The 19,310-nt window shown below is 38.6% G+C and overlaps 1 protein-coding gene across 6 annotated transcripts in view; it reads right to left on the bottom strand.

The window, feature by feature from the left end:
- The window catches only part of kif13a (kinesin family member 13A), a 273,571-nt gene that overhangs the window by 123,186 nt on the left and 131,075 nt on the right, over positions 1-19,310 (bottom strand). For all 6 annotated transcript variants that reach the window (XR_010020777.1, XM_063069892.1, XM_063069895.1 and 3 more), the window contains exons 5-6: positions 15,601-15,693; positions 5,190-5,370 (exon numbers count right to left, since the gene is read on the bottom strand). Coding sequence is in view for 5 of the 6 variants with exons in the window: in XM_063069892.1 (XP_062925962.1) it covers positions 5,190-5,370; positions 15,601-15,693 (274 nt within the window). In the remaining variant the exon portion in view is untranslated. The remainder of the gene's footprint in view (positions 1-5,189; positions 5,371-15,600; positions 15,694-19,310) is intronic.

The raw sequence follows: 19,310 nt of genomic DNA, 5'->3' as shown, positions 1-19,310 counted from the left end.
CTAAGATCTCGGGGCTCTGGAGACAAGTGGATCGAGACAGGAGACCCGTGTGTCATTGGGAGAGTCAGAAGATCTACTGTGTGCCCAAAGACCTGGGATCTTTGCCATCTTCAGGCACAGAGCTCGAAAAAAGCAACATAACAGACTTTTAACATCATAAACCAGCGAGTTGTTTGTTATCAAAGTTGCTGGTGAACGCAGCAGGCCGGGCAGCATCTCTAGGAAGAGGTACAGTCGATGTTTCATGCCGAGACCCTTTGTTAGTCCTGACGAAGGGTCTCGGCCTGAAATGTTGACTGTACCTCTTCCTAGAGATGCTGCCTGGCCTGCTGCGTTCACCAGCAACTTTGATGTGTGTTGCTTGAATTTCCAGCATCTGCAGAATTCCTCGTGTTTGAGTTGTTTGTTATGTCTCCCCGTTTGCTTGGAAAATGGAGACACCTCCTTCTCCCTTATTAGGGAAAGAGAGGGCCAGTAATATGTCGAATGCTGGGTGAAACACGAAGTCTTTGGGCTAACTGCAAGTCTGTGTCTTTGCTATTGCTTTGCTCACACTTGAGTGCTCAGTGGTAGTGCCAATGCTTTTTTTTCTGGTGGGGGTAAGGGGGATTGTTGCTCACTGCCGCTTATGCACAGGAGGGAGGGGAGCTGGGGGGGGAGACTTTGGGGTTCTTACGTTGAACTGTCTTTCATTCTTTGTGGCACTTCTCTGTTTTCGAGGATGTTTGCGAAGAAAAAGCATTTCAGGATGTATGTTGTATACATTTCTCTGATGTTAAGTTGGACCTTTGAACCTTTGAACATTGCTTTTGCAGAAACTGCTAAAATGAAATATCTACAGCATAGCAGTTGAAATCTTAAGCAGAGCATTATACAAGTACTAGACACAACAATGAACCCGACATGAATCATACAACACGTTTTGACACCAGGTGATGCCAGGACTTGAAGAGGTGTGGCACATTTGCTGTCTGCTATGTCTCCCCATATTTTACACACAAGACATGATGCAGCAGCAATGAGACTCGCTTTAAATAAAAATAACACAACTTTACTTGGCAATTTTAAATGCTTAAAAATAACAGTGATTTTAACTACCTTACTGTTGCATCAATCATTTAATTATAAAACACCAATGACTTTGGCTCATATCCAGCTCTGTTCTTCTTGTTTGCATTTCAGAAAACGCAAATTTTTCCTTTGTGAGTCATAAGTGACATTTGCAACTCACTTCTATGCACTAGAGAGTTCATATTTCCATGGATCAAGTTAGTTCAGTTGCATTCATATTACAACTTCACAGTTTGAGATATGCACCAATTGATTAAACGCCTGACCGTCTATATTTCTGTGTGGGCAGAAAGGTTTTTTAAAATATTTAGCTGTAAATTTGTTAATGCTGCAATGTGGAAAGAGACTGCTAGAAGGAGGAATTTTCATCAACTTATCCTGGTCCCTGGGATTTTCAACATTTTTCTTTCAGATACTCTGGCTGTTTTCACGTAATGGCAGAGATGAAGGAGGTAATCTATGTGGTGGTCAATAGTGACTCTAGGAACTGGGCCAACTCTACAAATACTGCTGAGTATTAAGCGGTTGGTTAAGGCCACCTCTACACAGCAGCCGTGTGGCTGAATAGATCATGAATATAACCTTTTGAAACAAGAGGCAAGCACAAGGAATAGCTCACGCTAGGGGGAATAAAAGGCATGTTTTGTTTCAGCTCCCATGTATTATTCAGAAATTGTTGAACAGCTAAAAAAATTCTCAACACAAATAAATTCCAGGAGGATTCTTTAAACTGCAGGAGAAAAAGCTGAATAAACTTAAAGCAAGTACAGTGGATTTCCAGTTAATTGGGCCATTGGTTAATCAGAGCAGCCACTTATTTGGGGCAAACAATAATGGAGAAAATCCCTTCTTTTATTTGGGACACTATACTGTTTGACTGGGGCGTATGACCGTCACCAACCAGTTTCTAACCAGCATCAGTTGAGTGTAATTGGTTGCCATTAGACACAACACTGTGATTCAAGTGAATAGTTTTTAAGTAGCATCAGTTGCATGTGTTTGTGTTCAAAAAGGAAGTGATTCTTCTCTCTGATAGAGTGTGAGAAATAAGGAGCAACTGCTTATTCAGAACTGTTCTGCTCACTGCAATTTCAAGCATTCAGGCTTAAAGATGCCAGAAATGGTTGGGAATGAAAATGAAACGATTTCACTACTTCAACAAGTTAGAAGCTATGAAAAATTTGAAGGTATCAACAATCATCTTGAATGTTACAATGGAAATGAAGATTTGGAGGGTGTAATCATCGACATTATATAAAGGCAGTCCATTATTTGTACTAGCTGTCTGATTTTGTTAATTTACAGTCAAAAGAATGCAATACAGATGAATTCCTCTGTTGATAATTACTAGGAACTAATTCACAGCTTTATAGAACTGTAGTAATATTGGGAAGGTTCTAATTTGTTCTGTATTACATTTAAATATATAACTTGTTACTCAATTTGTCCTTTTTATACCTTTTTAACTATTTCCACAAAACTTTAGCTAATTGGGACAGCTGCTTAATTGGGCCCAAATGCACTTGTCCTGATGTGCCCCCATTAACTGGAAACTACTGTATTAAAATTTCCTTCACATCAGTTTAAGCACAAGGAAATGCTTTTGTGAAAAAATTTGCCTGCTGCCACATCCTACAACTGAGAAATAATGCACACAGTGGATAAAGAAGTGCAGCATCCTAAATTTACTGGAACGAATCAAAACAAAATTTGCATTAGAACAGAGCCACACCCAAGTTTGATTCGATGTTGCCAGCTACTAAGGCTGTACTTTCTACAGAGGCTGGTGAGTAACCACCAAATATCATTGAACATGTCTGGACATGAGTTAAATGATCAAGCTTAGAATATGATGGAGTAAGGTCAATGAACACAAAGAAAAATATTCAGCCAACTCAGAACACCTCGACACACAGTTTGCCTGCCAAGTGCACCCTCTATTACAAAGAAACCAAATTCTATGCCTCCCTATGAATCTGGAAAGCATTTTCAAGCCTTTCTTGCAACAGAAGGCTGGACACATGACAAAGCAGTTTCAAGTGAGTGACCAAAGACAATCACTAGAGACGGTTGAAGAAGTTTGGTATGGGCTCAAACTTCTAAGAACTTTCTATAGGGGCATAATTGAGAGCATCCTGACTGGCTGCACCACTGCCTGGTAAGGGAACTGTACTTCCCTCAACTGCAAGACCCTGCAGAGAGTGGTTCGGATAGTCCAGCGCATCTGTAGGTGTGAACTTCCCACTATTCCGGACACTTACAAAGATAGGTGTGTAAAACGGGCCCAGAGGATCATTAGAGATCCAAGTCACCCCAACCACAAACTGTTCCAGCCGCTACCATCCCGGAAATGGTACCACAGCATAAAAGCCAAGACCGACAGGCTCCGGGACAGCTACTTCCACCAGGCCATCAGACTGATTAATTCATGCTGATGCAATTGTATTTCTATGTTATATTGACTATCCTGTTGTACATGATATTTATTATAAATTACTATAATTGCACATTGCACATTTAGACAGAGACGTAACGTAAAGATTTTTACTCCTTGTGTATGTGAACGATGTAAGTAATAAAGTCAATTCAATATAGTGGCAAGAAAAATTGTGTAAGAGTGTGTGTGTGGATCCTGAGGGAATAGGTTCTACAGACTGTGGAAGATCTGCTGCTGCCTTTTATTTTAAAAATGGTTAAAAAATCAAATGTCAGTTGGACGCTTTGCAGCAACAAAGATCACTGTTTTTCCCAGACAGTCCACAGCTTTCAATTTTATAATTTACCAAGCTGCGTAGTGAAGTTGAATTGCATTTGTAATGATCAGGGCTTCCAGTATACTTGTAACCACACAAGGTTTCACTAGATTTACCAATGTACATCACCCAGAACTATTTTTCATTTTACTTTTGATTTGATCAAATGCAACATTACACAAATATTAAAAATCTGATATTTCTGATGACATACTGCATTTCTCAAGTTAACAGCTTATGAGAACCATACTTTTGCAAATAGAAAAATGGACAGACCTTGTGGCCTGTGGCTCAGTAACTTCCTTTGTATTTTCACAATTAGAGTCATAACCATAGAAAACTACAGCACAGGAACATCTAGTCCGTGCCAAAGCATTTAAATTGCCTACTTCCATCGACCTGCACCCAGACCATAGCCCTCCATATCCCTCCCATCCATGTACTTAACCAAGCTTTTTTTAAACATTGGAATTGAAATCGCATCCACCACTTGCACTGGAAGCTCGCTCCACAGTCTCACAACCTTCTGACTGAAGTTTCCTCTCATGTTCCCCTTACACTCTTAACCCATGGCCTCTAGTTGTCGTCTCACCCAACCTCAGTGAAAAAGTGTTCTTACATTTACCCTATCGAAACCCTTCATAATTTTGTATACCTCTATAAAATCTTCTCTTAATCTTCTATGTTCCAAGGAATAAAGCCCTAACCTATTCAATCTTTCCTTATAACTTAAGTCCTCCAGTCCTGGCACACAATACTCTGAAACAGGCCTGACCAATGTCTTATACAACTTCATCATAACATCCCAACTGTCCACAATACTTTGATCTAGGAAAACCAATGTGCCAAAAGTTTTCTTTATAACCCTATCTATCTGTGACACCACTTTGAATGAATTATGGACCTGTATTCCCAGATCCCTTTGTTCTACTACACTCCTCAGTGCCTTACTACTCACCATGTAAAACCTACCCTGGTTGGTCCTCCGAAAGCACAACATCTCACACATGTCTGCATTGAATTCTATCTGCTAGTTTTCAGACCATTTTGTTCTGTTGGTCCAGATCCTGCTGCAAGCCTTGATAGTCTTCCTCACTGTCCACCGCACCCACAATCTTGGTGTCATCTGCAAATTTGCTGATCTAGTTAACCACATTATTATCCAGATCATTGATACAGATAACAAACAACAATGACCTAGCACCTATCCCTGTGGCACACTACTAGTCAGGCCTCCAATCAGGGAGACAGCCATCTACTACAATCATAGGTAACTTTTTTTCTGCAATAAATGTGAGTTAAGCTACACAATTCCTAAATGAAAATGAATGACAAAAGCAAGATAACAACTCAGTTTGTACTTACCCTTTTGGATCAAGAAGATCGCGAACCTTTTCATTATAGATCTCCATATATGAGACTTCAACTTTAAATGTGTGAGATTCATTTTCCTCTTTGGAGACTCTTCCAAACAATGCACCACAGAGACGAGGTATGAGGCCGGGTACGTCCACACTGCCCATCATTGAGAAGGACTTTCCTGAGCCTGAATACACATATAATGTCAAACGGAAAGATTTGTATTTGGTGCTGAGAAGTACTGAATAGAAACTTTTCACAATTGTTACTAAGCATACACAGTTATTCTTAAACATGGATCCACTAACCCACTGGTACTCGAATTCTTTCCTTTTTATTATATCCAAATGAATCACCCCACTCTGAAATTGTAGAAACTAAACTAAACCAAAAGACAGAGGGTGCGCTACATAGTAGAATCTTGGACTTACTTCTTACTCCCATAATTCACATATCTACAAACATATACATAATGTATGATTTTAGTAACAAAAATAACAAAATAATCTTCAAGGAAAATAGTGAGTCTCCAGAAAGACAAAGCAACTAGTTGGTAAGTGCAGCTTAATGAAACTAAATACTGTATTAGGTAACTGGTTTTGGAAGGAAGCCCAGGAAATGATAGAGTAACCAACATATCAACAAAAATTAATAATCCATTCCAAGTTTAAGAGCACATTAGTAAAAATCTTGGACAGGTCAGGCAACATCTATGGAAAGATAAACTGAACCTTCAGGTTGAGGGCCCTCTTGAGAAACTGATTTCTCTTTCCATAAATACCTCAAATACCATTTTGGAAAAAAATAAGTGCATAGTTTTCACAAGTATGGACAAATATTAACATATTGTTTGGAATATAAAATACTGGATGCCATTTCAAATGGTCATTGCAGAAAGAGCATTAAAACAACAGCAGTATACTATACACATTTATTAGTATGATGACAAATTTGGGAAGTAACTGCTATCAGCCTTTTGAAAATTAATTAATTGGTTCAGGCAAGTGCAATACTATTTCCAGAATATTGGCTCAACCGCAGTTTCTTTCAGACCATATCTGTAATGTTGTAACCATAGTTCCCTCTAAGCTGTGTGCCTGTGCAGACGCACACACGTTTTTCAACCAGCGCACAAAGGAAATTAATGTGTGCACAAAAGGTTAGTTACCTAAAATAATGTAATAGTTAATAATTATACTCACTGAAAGTAATCTTTTAGCTAACTGCTTCTGTTAACTAGTTAGTTGGTTTTTCAAATACCACAATGCACGTCACTAATTTACGTCACCTCACCTATCCTGTTCCAGTTTGTACAGCAGTGTCACAGCGGCAGCCATGATTGGCGGACAGTGTTCATATCTTAAAGTTTACAAAGATCTGTTTCAAATCCTGTAGATAGCTTACTAAGTTTTTATTGGAAAAAATATTGATTCACTATGTCGAATTCAAAAGAAGTGAAGGGCGTGAAGCGCAAAAGAACTGCAAATTTGTTTAAAGTTGAATGGCTTAACAAAATAGTAGAAACTGTTACACTGAAAGCTCATGAGGTCATGAACATTCAGCTACAAGAAATATGTACGTATGATTCAGAATCTAGAGTTATCTGTTTGTATTGTCGTGATGTGAAAGTTGCTGGAGAATTTGCTTGTGGAAAGAAGTGGGATGATATTTGGAAATTTGACTTTTTGAAGTGTCATTTGGCAAGTAAATCGCATTTGAACGGTGTACAAAAGCTCAGGCAACAGAACCCGTCATTACCCGTTACAGGAGTGCTACGCATGTTACGGTTGAGTGCAGATGAGCAAGAGCGAAAATGTTCAAACCCAGAAGAGATCAAAGTTGAGGTACAAGAATGGTCAGCTTTTGATTTCTCCACAATTGTAGACTGTGACTTCACATTTGATGATGAACAAATTAATGCCTTATGTCTAAAATATCATGATTTTCTAGCTGAAAATATTATAACAGTTAGACAGTTTAATGATTTCAAATTTTCCGTGCAAGAAAAAATTAAATCCAGACAGATTTCAAACTTTGCTCAAATGGTGGCACTTGTACTTCAAAATGAACAGTTTTGCGACCTTGCACAGTTGATTGACATTGGGGGAACCTTTCTTGCGTCCAGTGCCGACTGTGAATGAGGCTTTAGCCTAATGAATCAACTCAAAAACAAGCTGAGAAACCGTTTAGGTGAATGTCATTTGGATATGTTAATGAGAATTAAAACCTATCAAGGGGTAGAAGTTCTATTAGTCGAGATAGAGTTTACAAAGAATGGGTAAATGCCAAAGACAGGAGAGAGAAAAAATAACTGAGTGACTTAAATATGATAAAAATTAAATATCTCCAACCTGATGGCATGAATATTGACTTCTCTAACTTCCGTTAATGCCCCTCCTCCCCTTTGTACCCCATCCCTTATTTATTTATTGTAATATAATTTTTATTGAATTTTCAAAAAGAATACATGAAAAAAAAAGAATCCACCCTCCCCCCTCCCCTTAACCCTCCCCCCCCCCATATATAGTCCTACCTAAAAAGAAAGAAAAAGAAAAAAAAAGAAAAAAAAGAAAAGAACTGCCTGGGTATTGGAAGGTTTCCACATGCTCCATGGGATTCAAAATAAATTTGGTATAATTATTCGTTACTTTCCTCAAGTGACCAAAGTCTTTATCGGAGCACTTAAATATGCCATCCTATCTTTTGTAAATAAGGGCGCCAAATATTCAAAAATGTTACATATTTATCTCTTAAATTATAAGTAATTTTTTCAAGTGGAATAGAACTAGCCATTTCATTATTCCAACGATCCATACTTAAATACGAATCAGATTTCCATGTAACTGCTATAGTCTTCTTAGCTATTGCCAATGCAATTTTTATAAATTCTTTCTGATACTTATTCAATTTAAGTTTCGGTTTTATCCCTTCAATATCACCTAATGAAAATAATACAGGGTTATGTGGAAGTTGAGTTGCAGTAATTTGTTCCAATAAGATTCTTAAATTTATCCAAAAGGGTTGAATTTTAAAACAAGACCAAGTAGAATGTAAAAAAGTACCAATTTCTTGATTACACCAAAAACATTTATCAGATAGATTTGAATTTAATCTATTTATTTTTTGCGGTGTAATATATAATTGGTGTAAAAAATTATATTGTACTAATCTAAGTCGAACATTTATTGTATTTGTCATACTGTCAAGACAAAGTCTTGACCAATTTGTTTCATCAATAATAATATTCAGATCTGTTTCCCATTTTTGCTTTGACTTATGGGTTCCTTGTTTAATTGTCTGTTCTTGAATCAAATTATACATACAAGAAATAAATTTTTTAATTTTCCCTTTTTGAATTAAAATTTCAATTTCATTAGGTTTTGGCAAAAACATTGTTTGACCCAGATTACCTTTTAAGTAAGCCCTTAATTGAAAGTAACAAAAGAAAGTATTATTAGATATTTTATATTTATCCTTTAATTGTTCAAATGACATCAATATACCTCGTTCAAAACAATCTCCTATAAATTTAATCCCTTTTTGGTACCAATTATATAAAAGTTGATTGTCCATTGTAAAAGGAATAAGTCTGTTTTGGAACAAAGATCTCCTTGCTAATAGAAATTTCTGTGTTTCATTATCAACATTTATCTTATTCCATAGATCAATCAAATGTGTTAATATAGGAGATTCTTTCTTTTCCTGTATCGATTTAGATTCCCATTTATATATAAAATCTTCAGGTCTATTTTCTCCTATCTTGTCTAGTTCTATTTTAATCCATGCTGGTTTTCAATCATCGAAGAAAGATGCAATAAATCTAAGTTGATTTGCTTTATAATAGTTTTTAAAGTTTGGAAGTTGTAACCCTCCTAACCCAAATTTACATGTCAATTTTTCCAATGATATTCTTGACATTTTACCTTTCCAAAGAAATTTTCTCACACATTTATTTAACTCCTGAAAAAATTTCTGTGGCAATTGTATTGGTAATGTTTGAAACAAATACTGTAATCTAGGAAATATATTCATTTTTACAACATTGACTCTACCTACTAATGTTATTGGTAATATCATCCATTTGTCAAGATCTTCTAGAATTTTTTTCAATAATGGTAAATAATTAAATTTATATAAATTCTTTAGATCATTATCAAGTCTTATACCTAAATACTTTATACCATTTACCGGCCATCTAAATTGGGTTACTAATCGACATTGACTATAGTCTCCTTTAGTAAGAGGTAAAATTTCACTTTTATCCCAATTTATTTTGTAACCTGATACCTTCCCATATTCATCCAATCTAGAAGATAATTTATGTAACGAATGTTGTGGATTTGTTAAATAGATCAAAACATCATCAGCAAAAAGATTAATTTTATATTCCTCCTGATTAACTCTAAAACCCATAATATCTGGATCAATTCTAATTAGTTCTGCTAATGGCTCTATCGCCAATACAAATAAAGCAGGTGATAGTGGACAACCTTGTCTAGTTGACCTTTTTAACTGGAATGGTGTTGAAATTTGAGAGTTTGTGACTACTTTAGCTTTAGGGTTAGAATTTAAAGTTTTAATCCAATTTATAAAAGATGTTCCTAACCCATATTTTTCTAGTACTTTAAATAAAAAATCCCATTCTAATCTATCAAATGCTTTTTCTGCATCCAAAGCTACTACTATACTCTTCTCATCCCGTTTTTGTGCCAAATGAATTATACTGAGTAGCCGAGTTACACTATCTGCCAATTGTCTATTTTTAATAAATCCTGTTTGATCCATATGTATTAATTTTGGTAAATATTTAGATAATCTATTCGATAAAATTTTTGCTATTATTTTATAATCCGTATTCAATAAAGAAATAGGCCTATATGATGCTGGTTTCATAGGATCTCTGTCTTTTTTTGGCAATACTATTACAATCGCTGTTGAAAAAGATTCTGGAAGTTTATGTATTTTTTCTGCTTGACGTATTAGTTCCATAAAAAGAGGAAATAATAAATCTTTAAATTTTTTATAAAATTCAGGTGGAAAACCATCTTCTCCTGGAGATTTATTACTTTGGAGTGATCCTAAAGCTTCTTCAACTTCTTTTAATGTAAAAGGCATATCTAATCCCTTCTGTTCTTCCAAATTCAATTTTGGAAGAGAAACTTGTGATAAAAACCTTTCTATCTCATTAACATCATTTTGGGATTCTGATTGATATAATTCAGAATAGAAATTTTTAAAAGTTTCATTTATTTCAAGAGGTTTATAAGATATTGTATTTGCCCTTGTTCTAATTGCATTTATTGTTTTGGAAGCTTGTTCTGTTTTCAACTGCCAGGCAAGGATTTTATGTGCTCTCTCACCTAACTCATAATACCTTTGTTTAGTTCTTATAATTGCTTTTTCCGTTCTATATGTCTGAAGCGTATTATATTGTAACTTCTTATTGACAAGTTGTTTTCGTTTTTCTTCTGACATATATCTTTGAGATTCTTTTTCTATTTTTGTAATTTCTTTTTCCAACTGATCTAGTTCTGCCATATATTCTTTCTTAATTTTAGACGTATAACTTATTATCTGGCCCCTAAGATATGCTTTCATCGCATCCCATAATGTAAGTTTATCATCCACTGAATGAAAATTTGTATCCAAAAAAAATTGAATCTGCTTTTTCATAAAATCACAAATATCTTGACGTTTTAATAATGTTGAATTAAATCTCCATCTATAAGCCACTTCTTCCTTATCAGCCATTATTATTGTTATTAATAAAGGGGAATGATCTGATAATATTCTTGCTTTATATTCCATATTTTTCACTCTGTGTTGAATATGCATTGATAATAGAAACAAATCTATCCTTGAGAAAGTTTTATGTCTATGGGAGTAGAACGAATAGTCTCTTTCTTTAGGATTGATTCTTCTCCATATATCAATCAGATTTAAATCCTTCATCAATGATAAAGTTAAATTTACTACCTTCGATTTTATAACAGCCTTGGTTGATCTATCTAAGACTGGGTCTAAGCAAAAATTAAAGTCTCCTCCAATTAATATTTTTTCATGTGCATCCGCCAAATTCAGAAAAGCTTCTTGTATGAATTTTGCATCATTTTCATTTGGTGCATAACTATTCATAAAAGTCCATAGTTCAGAAAAAAGATGACAATGTATAATCACATATCTCCCCGCAGAATCAGTTATTACATTTTGTATTCTAATTGGTAACGTTTTATTGATCAAAATTGCTACTCCCCTCGCTTTTGAACTAAATGAAGCCGCAACAACACTACCCACCCAATCTCTCTTTAGTTTCTGATGTTCTGTTTCCGTTAGGTGCGTTTCCTGTAAAAAAGCTAAACCTATCTTCATTTTTTTTAATATGTGTTAAGATTCTTTTTCTTTTCACTGGTCCATTAAGCCCGTTAACATTAAAACTCAAAAAATTCAATAAATTAGTCATTATTCTTAACAATGTTACTCCAATCTAAAACATTATTTATCTTGTCAACTTTCACAGTTCCTTGGGGAATCTCTTTAAACTTCACCATGTTGCTATGTGTCTCCCTCCCAACCTTCCAGGCAGAAAGAAAAAAGATAGAAAAAGTACAAAAAAAGAAAAAACAAAATACCCTCCCCCCCACTAATGTTGTGAATGAAAGGATACACAACACTACCCCTCTCCATTTTACGGGTCGTGGCAAAAGCCACGCTTGCACACATGACTAGCGTAGCAATCGATCGGTGCTTCTTCCAGCTCCCCCGCAACAAAAAAACATTATATATATATATATATATATATATATATATATATAGACAAAATTAGTATTATTATTCCCAACTAATATTCCTCCAGTTTTAACCTTTCTTACCCCCCTCGTATAATTAATAATATATTTATACATTCATCCAGCTTCAAAAATCCATCAAGTCCATTCTTTAACCCAATCTTCATCTTCAATCTATCTCGCTCTCCTGGGTTTGTTCTTGTGTCTGGTGAGTTTTCAGAAAATCTCGCACAAACTGCTCTGCTTTCTGGTAGTCATCAAAAAATCTTTTTTCTCCACCAGGCAAAAAAATCTTCAAGGTTGCAGGACAACGCAGTGTAAATTGATAACCATGATCCCATAGGGTTTTTTTCACTGGATTAAATTTCTTCCTTCTCTTCAAAAGTTCGTAACTTATATCAGGATAGAAAAAAACTTTGTTCCCTTCAATTATCAATGGCCCTTTTCTATCTTTGGCAGCTCGAGCAGCTGCCTGTAGAATCCTTTCCTTGTCTTGAAATCTTAAGAATTTTATTAAAATCGATCGTGGATATTGGTCATCTTTTGGTTTTGGTCTTAAAGCTCTATGTGCCGCTCAATTTCAATTGATCGAACCTCCTCTTCCATTTGCAAAACATCCGGGATCCATCTTTGAAAAAATTCTATTGGTTTATCTCCCTCCATACCTTCTTTAAGACCAACAATTTTATTATTATTACGTCTACTAAAATTTTCCAACATGTCCACTTTCTCCAAGAGTCGGTTTCTTTCCGAATTCCAGACAAGCAAATCATTTTCTGTTTTTTCCACTCTATCATTCATATGCCCCATTGCTCTTTCCATCTTCTGAAGCTTCTTATCCATTTTGTCCTGCCTTGTCATAACTTTATCATAGCACATCTTTGTATCTCTAAGCTCTTCTCTTACTTTTCTTAATTCAGCCGTTAATTGCGATATAGCCTCTCTCATGTCTCTATCATCTCCTTTACTTCCAATCGCTTCCAATTCTTCCTCCTCTTCTTCATCTATGTTCTCTGCAGAATCCGATTCTGACTCTGAGTCATTTTCAATTGCAGTGGCTGTCGGTTCTTGTAGTTTGTGTTGTGTCGGTTTGCGCATGACCGGTGTCTTCTTCGAAGAAGCCGTTGCCACCGCCATTGCTCCCTGTTCTACCGAAGGAGATCCAACCTGAGTCCGAGGCTCCATCGTTGCAGTAGGCCCTTTTTTCTTCCCGTTTCGCGGCTGCTTCGCAACAGCAGACTTCTTTTGTTGCGGTTTAGGAGGCATATCGTAAAGTAATCTTACAAAGTTTATAAATAGTTTTCAGAAAATATTTACTAACTTTGTTTTGTTTAAACGGTACTTTACTGACTTGTTGGGGGAGAGCTGGATTTACACGTCTCAATCCCACGTCATCACGTGATGCCCCCCATTTATTTATTTATTTATTTATTTATTATGAGTTTGTTTTTCTTTCCCCTTTTTTTCTCTCTTTTTTCTTCCTCTGTCCCTCTCACTATAACTCCTTGCCCATCATCTGGGCTCCCCCCTCTGCCGTCTTTCTCCCGAGGCCTCCCATCCCGTGATCCTCTCCCTTCTCCAGCCTTGTATCCCTTTTGCCAATCAACTTTCCAGCTCTTAGCTTCATTCCTCCCACTCCTGTCTTCTCCTATCATTTCAGATCTCCCCCTCCCCCTTTCAAAGCATTTATTATCTCTTCTTTCAGTTAGTCCTGATGAAGGATCTCGGCCCGAAACGTCAACTGTAGATACTGTAGATGCTGCCTATAGATGCTGCCTGGCCTGCTGTGTTCACCAGCATTTTTTTATATGTGTTACTTAAATATGTATGTTATTTTGTTGTTATTCTGTGCAGTTTTATGTCAAATATTTTGTAAACCTACATAAACTGTCCCATGTGTGCATTCAGTGCGCACATACTTTTGTTACAGGAAAAAAATTTGCACAATGTAAGATTTTTGCGCACACTACTAAAAATTAGAGGGAACATTGGTTGGAACTGTAGAAGGCTATTAAAATACTTTAAAAAGACTTTTTAATAAAAGTCTTGATAGCAAATATGGAATAAGACAATTTCTTCATTTTACCTTCAGTTGACATTAAGGTAAAATGTTCACCAGATGATATCAGAAAAAATCTCTTCATGTGAGAAGTTTCTGGACCGTGTAATAATTGGCTGTGGGAAGTGGTTAACCCTACACTGATAACAGAAAAAGATATTTGCATGTGCATTTTAAAGAGACAAGGACAAAAGATATTGGAGCAGTGGTATGAATTTTGGCGCAAAAATAAGGAAATCTGCAGATGCTGGAATTTCAAGCAACACACATAAAAGTTGCTGGTGAACGCAGCAGGCCAGGCAGCACCTCCAGGAAGAGGTACAGTCGACATTTCGGGCTGAGACCCTTCGTCAGGACTAACTGAAGGAAGAGTTAGTAAATGATTTGAAAGTGGGAGGGGGAGGGGGAGATCCGAAATGATAGGAGAAGACAGGAGGGAGAGGGATGGAGCCAAGAGCTGGACAATTGATTGGCAAAAGGGATATGAGAGGATCATGGGACAGGAGGCCTAGGGAGAAGGAAAGGGGGGAGGGGGGGAAACTCAGAGGATGGGCAAGGGGTATAGTGAGAGGGACAGAGGGAGAAAAAGGAGAGAGAGAAAAAGAATGTGTTATCCTCAGAAGGTCCAAATTGACAGGTTATCCTCATACTGCGTCTGGTGCTCCCGATGTGGTCTTCTATATATTGGTGAGACCCGACGCAGACAGGGAGACCGTTTTGCTGAACACCTACACTCTGTCCACCAGAGAAAGCAGGATCTTCCAGTGGCCACACATTTTAATTCCACGTCCCATTCCCATTCTGATACGTCTATCCACGGCCTCCTCTACTGTAAAGATGAAGCCACACTCAGGTTGGAGGATGTTCCGTTTGGGTAGCCTCCAACCTGATGGCATGAACATCGACTTCTTAAACTTCTGCTAATGCCCCACCTCCCCCTCGTACCCCATCATATAAATTTATTTATTTATATACACACATTCTTTTTCTCTCTCTCCTTTTTCTCCCTCTGTCCCTTTCACTATACCCTTTGCCCATCCTCTGGGCTTTTTCCCCCCTCCCCCTTTTCTTTCTCCCTGGGCCTCCTGTCCCATGATCCTCTCATATCCCTTTTGCCAATCACCTGTCCAGCTCTTGGCTCCATCCCTCCCCCTCCTGTCTTCTCCTATAATTTTGGATCTCCCCCTCCCCCTCTCAAATCTCTTACTAGCTCTTCCTTCAGTTAGTCCTGACGAAGGGTCTCGGCCCGAAATGTCGACTGTACCTCTTCCTAGAGATGCTGCCTGGCCTGCTGCATTCACCAGCAACTTCTATGTGTGTTGTATGAATTTTCAGTTGTTTTAACTAAAAGTTGGTACAGACAAAATAGATTTCACATCCCTTGCTGTGGTGACAAATTAAGGACGCTTGTATTTTTTTTAAAGTCACATAATTAACAATCAACTATCAAAGTGGATCATGAATTTCTTGTCAATACTCCTTCAATACCAGCAATAATAAATAATATAACTTAAGTTCAAATCAGTTTTTCTCTAGCAAATTACTCAGTCACCTGTAACATACAGCATATTACCTGTCTGTCCATAGGCAAAAATACAAGCATTGTATCCTTGAAATGCGTTATCAAGTATCCCTTCACCAAGGCACTTGAAAACCACCTCTTGACCTACAGTGGAAAGATTACAAGGAAACAAAAGATTAGACAGGTAAACAATGCTTTGAACAGTCGCACTCTTTCTCTTCAAACTGTACAATCAATCAGATTGGATCTCAATGATCACACTCAAGTTCTCTACTTAATGCACATCAGCAAGCTCTCTTCATGGAGAATATCACAGTGAAAAAAAACTCCATTAATCCAAGAGCTGCAGATCTACTTCTCATCAGGATGATTATTTTGTCTTCCTTTGGGAGAGTATGGAAGCCAGTTCAAGGACATTACTATTCTATTGCTTAAATAATATAAGATGTATACAGTGGCATGCAAAAGTTTAGTCACCCCGGTCAAAATTTCTGTTACTGTGAATAGCTAAAGCGAGTAAAAGATGACCTGATTTCCAAAAGGCATAAAGTTAAAGATGACACATTTCTTTGATATTTTAAGCAGGATTACTTTTTTATTTCCATCTTTTACAGTTTCAAAATAACAAAAAAGGAAAAGGGCCCACAGCAAAAGTTTGGGCACCCTGCATGGTCAGTACTTAGTAACACCACCTTTGGCAAGTATCACAGCTTGTGAACACTTTCTGTAGCCAGCTAAGAGTCTTTCAATTCTTCTTTGGGGGATTTTCGCCCATTCTTCCTTGCAAAAGGCTTCTAGTTCTGTGAGATTCTTGGGCCGTCTTGCATGCACTGCTCTTTTGAGGTCTATCCACAGATTTTCGATGATGTTTAGGTCAGGGGACTGTGAGGGCCATGGCAAAACCTTCAGCTTGCACTTCTTGAGCTAGTCCATTGTGGATTTTGAGGTGTGTTTAGGATCATTATCCTGGTGTAGAAGCCATCCCCTTTTCATCTTCAGCTTTTTTACAGACGATGTGATGTTTGCTTCCAGAATTTGCTGGTATTTAATTGAATTCATTCTTCCCTTTACCAGTGAAATGTTCCCCGTGCCACTGACTGCAACACAAGCCCAAATCATGATCGATCCACCCCCATGCTTAACTGTTGGAGAGGTGTTCTTTTCATGAAATTCTGCACCCTTTTTTCTCCAAACATACCTTTGTTCATTGCGGCCAAAAAGTTCTATTTTAACTTCAGTCCACAGGACTTGTTTCCAAAATGCATCAGGTGTGTTAGATGCAAACAACAGGAATTCTGCAGATGCTGGAAATTCAAGCAACACACATCAAAGTTGCTGGTGAACGCAGCAGGCCAGGCAGCATCTGTAGGAAGAGGTGCAGTCGACGTTTCAGGCCGAGACCCTTCGTCAGGACTAACTGAAGGAAGAGTGAGTAAGGGATTTGAAAGCTGGAGGGGGAGAGGGAGATCCAAAATGATAGGAGAAGACAGGAGGGGGAGGGATAGAGCCAAGAGCTGGACAGGTGATAGGCAAAAGGGGATACGAGAGGATCATGGGACAGGAGGTCCGGGAAGAAAGACAAGGGGGGGGGACCCAGAGGATGGGCAAGAGGTATATTCAGAGGGACAGAGGGAGAAAAAGGAGAGTGAGAGAAAGAATGTGTGCATAAAAATAAGTAACAGATGGGTACAAGGGGGAGGTGGGGCATTAGCGGAAGTTAGAGAAGTCGATGTTCATGCCATCAGGTTGGAGGCTACCCAGACGGAATATAAGGTGTTGTTCCTCCAACCTGAGTGTGGCTTCATCTTTACAGTAGAGGAGGCCGTGGATAGACATGTCAGAATGGGAATGGGATGTGGAATTAAAAGGTGTGGCCACTGGGAGATCCTGCTTTCTCTGGCGGACAGAGCGTAGATGTTCAGCAAAGCGGTCTCTCAGTCTGCGTCGGGTCTCGCCAATATATAAAAGGTCACATCGGAAGCACCGGATGCAGTATATCACCCCAGTCGACTCACAGGTGAAGTGTTGCCTCACCTGGAAGGACTGTTTGGGGCCCTGAATGGTGGTAAGGGAGGAAGTGTAAGGGCATCTGTAGCACTTGTTCCGCTTACACGGATAAGTGCCAGGACGGAGATCAGTGGGGAGGGATGGGGGGGACGAATGGACAAGGGAGTTGCGTAGGGAGCGATCCCTGTGGAATGCGGGGGTGGGGAGGGAAAGATGTGCTTAGTGGTGGGATTCCGTTGGAGGTGGCGGAAGTTACGGAGAATAATATGTTGGACTCGGAGGCTGGTGGGGTGGTAGCTGAGGACCAGGGGAACCCTATTCCTAGTGGGGTGGCGGGAGGATGGAGTGAGAGCAGATGTACGTGAAATGGGGGAGATGTGTTTAAGAGCAGAGTTGATAGTGGAGGGAGGGAAGCCCCCTTCTTTAAAAAAGGAAGACATCTCCCTCGTCCTAGAATGTAAAGCCTCATCCTGAGAGCAGATGCAGCGGAGACGGAGGAATTGCGAGAAGGGAATGGCGTTTTTGCAAGAGACAGGGTGAGAAGAGGAATAGTCCAGATAGCTGTGAGAGTCAGTAGGCTTATAGTAGACATCAGTGGATAAGCTATCTCCAGAGACAGATACAGAAAGATCTAGAAAGGGGAGGGAGGTGTCGGAAATGGACCAGGTAAACTTGAGGGCAGGGTGAAAGTTGGAGGCAAAGTTAATAAAGTCAACGAGTTCTGCATGCATGCAGGAAGCAGCGCCAATGCAGTCGTCGATGTAGCGAAGGAAAAGTGGGGGACAGATACCAGAATAGACACGGAACATAGATTGTTCCACAAACCCAACAAAAAGGCAGGCATAGATAGGATCCATACGGTTCCCATAGCTACACCTTTAGTTTGGAGGAAGTGGGAGGAGCCAAAGGAGAAATTATTAAGAGTAAGGACTAATTCCGCTAGACGGAGCAGACTGGTGGTAGAGGGGAACTGATTAGGTCTGGAATCCAAAAAGAAGCATAGAGCTTTGAGACCTTCCTGATGGGGGATGGAAGTATATAGGGACTGGACATCTATGGTGAAAATAAAGCGGTGGGGGCCAGGGAACTTAAAATCATCGAAAAGTTTAAGAGCGTGAGAAGTGTCACGAACATAGGTCGGAAGGGATTGAACAAGGGGTGATAAAACCATGTCGAGGTATGCAGAAATGAGTTCGGTGGGGCAGGAGCAAGCTGAGACAATAGGTCGGCCAGGACAGGCAGGTTTGTGGATCTTGGGTAGGAGGTAGAAACGGGAAGTGCGGGGTGTGGGAACTATAAGGTTGGTAGCAGTGGATGGGAGATCCCCTGAGCGGATAAAGTCGGTGATGGTGTGGGAGACAATGGCCTGGTGCTCCTTAGTGGGGTCACGATCGAGGGGTAAATAAGAGGAGGTATCCGCGAGTGTGTTTAGATGTTCCTTTGCAATTTATGACGCTGAATATTGTGGTGAGGATGCAGGAAAGGTTTTCTTCTGATGACTCTTCCATGAAGGTCATATTTGTGCAGGTGTCGCTGCACAGTAGAACAGTGCACCAGCAGTTCAGAGTCTGCTAAATCTTCCTGAACGTCTTTTGTAGTCAAACGGGAGTTTTGATTTGCCTTTCTAGCAATCCTACGAGTAGTTCTCTTAGAAAGTTTTCTTGGTTTTCCAGACCTCAACTTGACCTCCACTGTTCCTGTTAACTGCCATTTCTTAATTACATTATGAATTGAGGAAACGGCTATCTGAGAAT

Source organism: Mobula hypostoma, chromosome 17, assembly GCF_963921235.1.
Source record: "Mobula hypostoma chromosome 17, sMobHyp1.1, whole genome shotgun sequence".
NCBI classification, from domain to species: Eukaryota; Metazoa; Chordata; class Chondrichthyes; order Myliobatiformes; family Myliobatidae; genus Mobula; species Mobula hypostoma.
The sequence above is the reverse complement of the archived record's forward strand: the minus strand, read 5'-3'. Positions and strand labels throughout refer to the sequence as shown.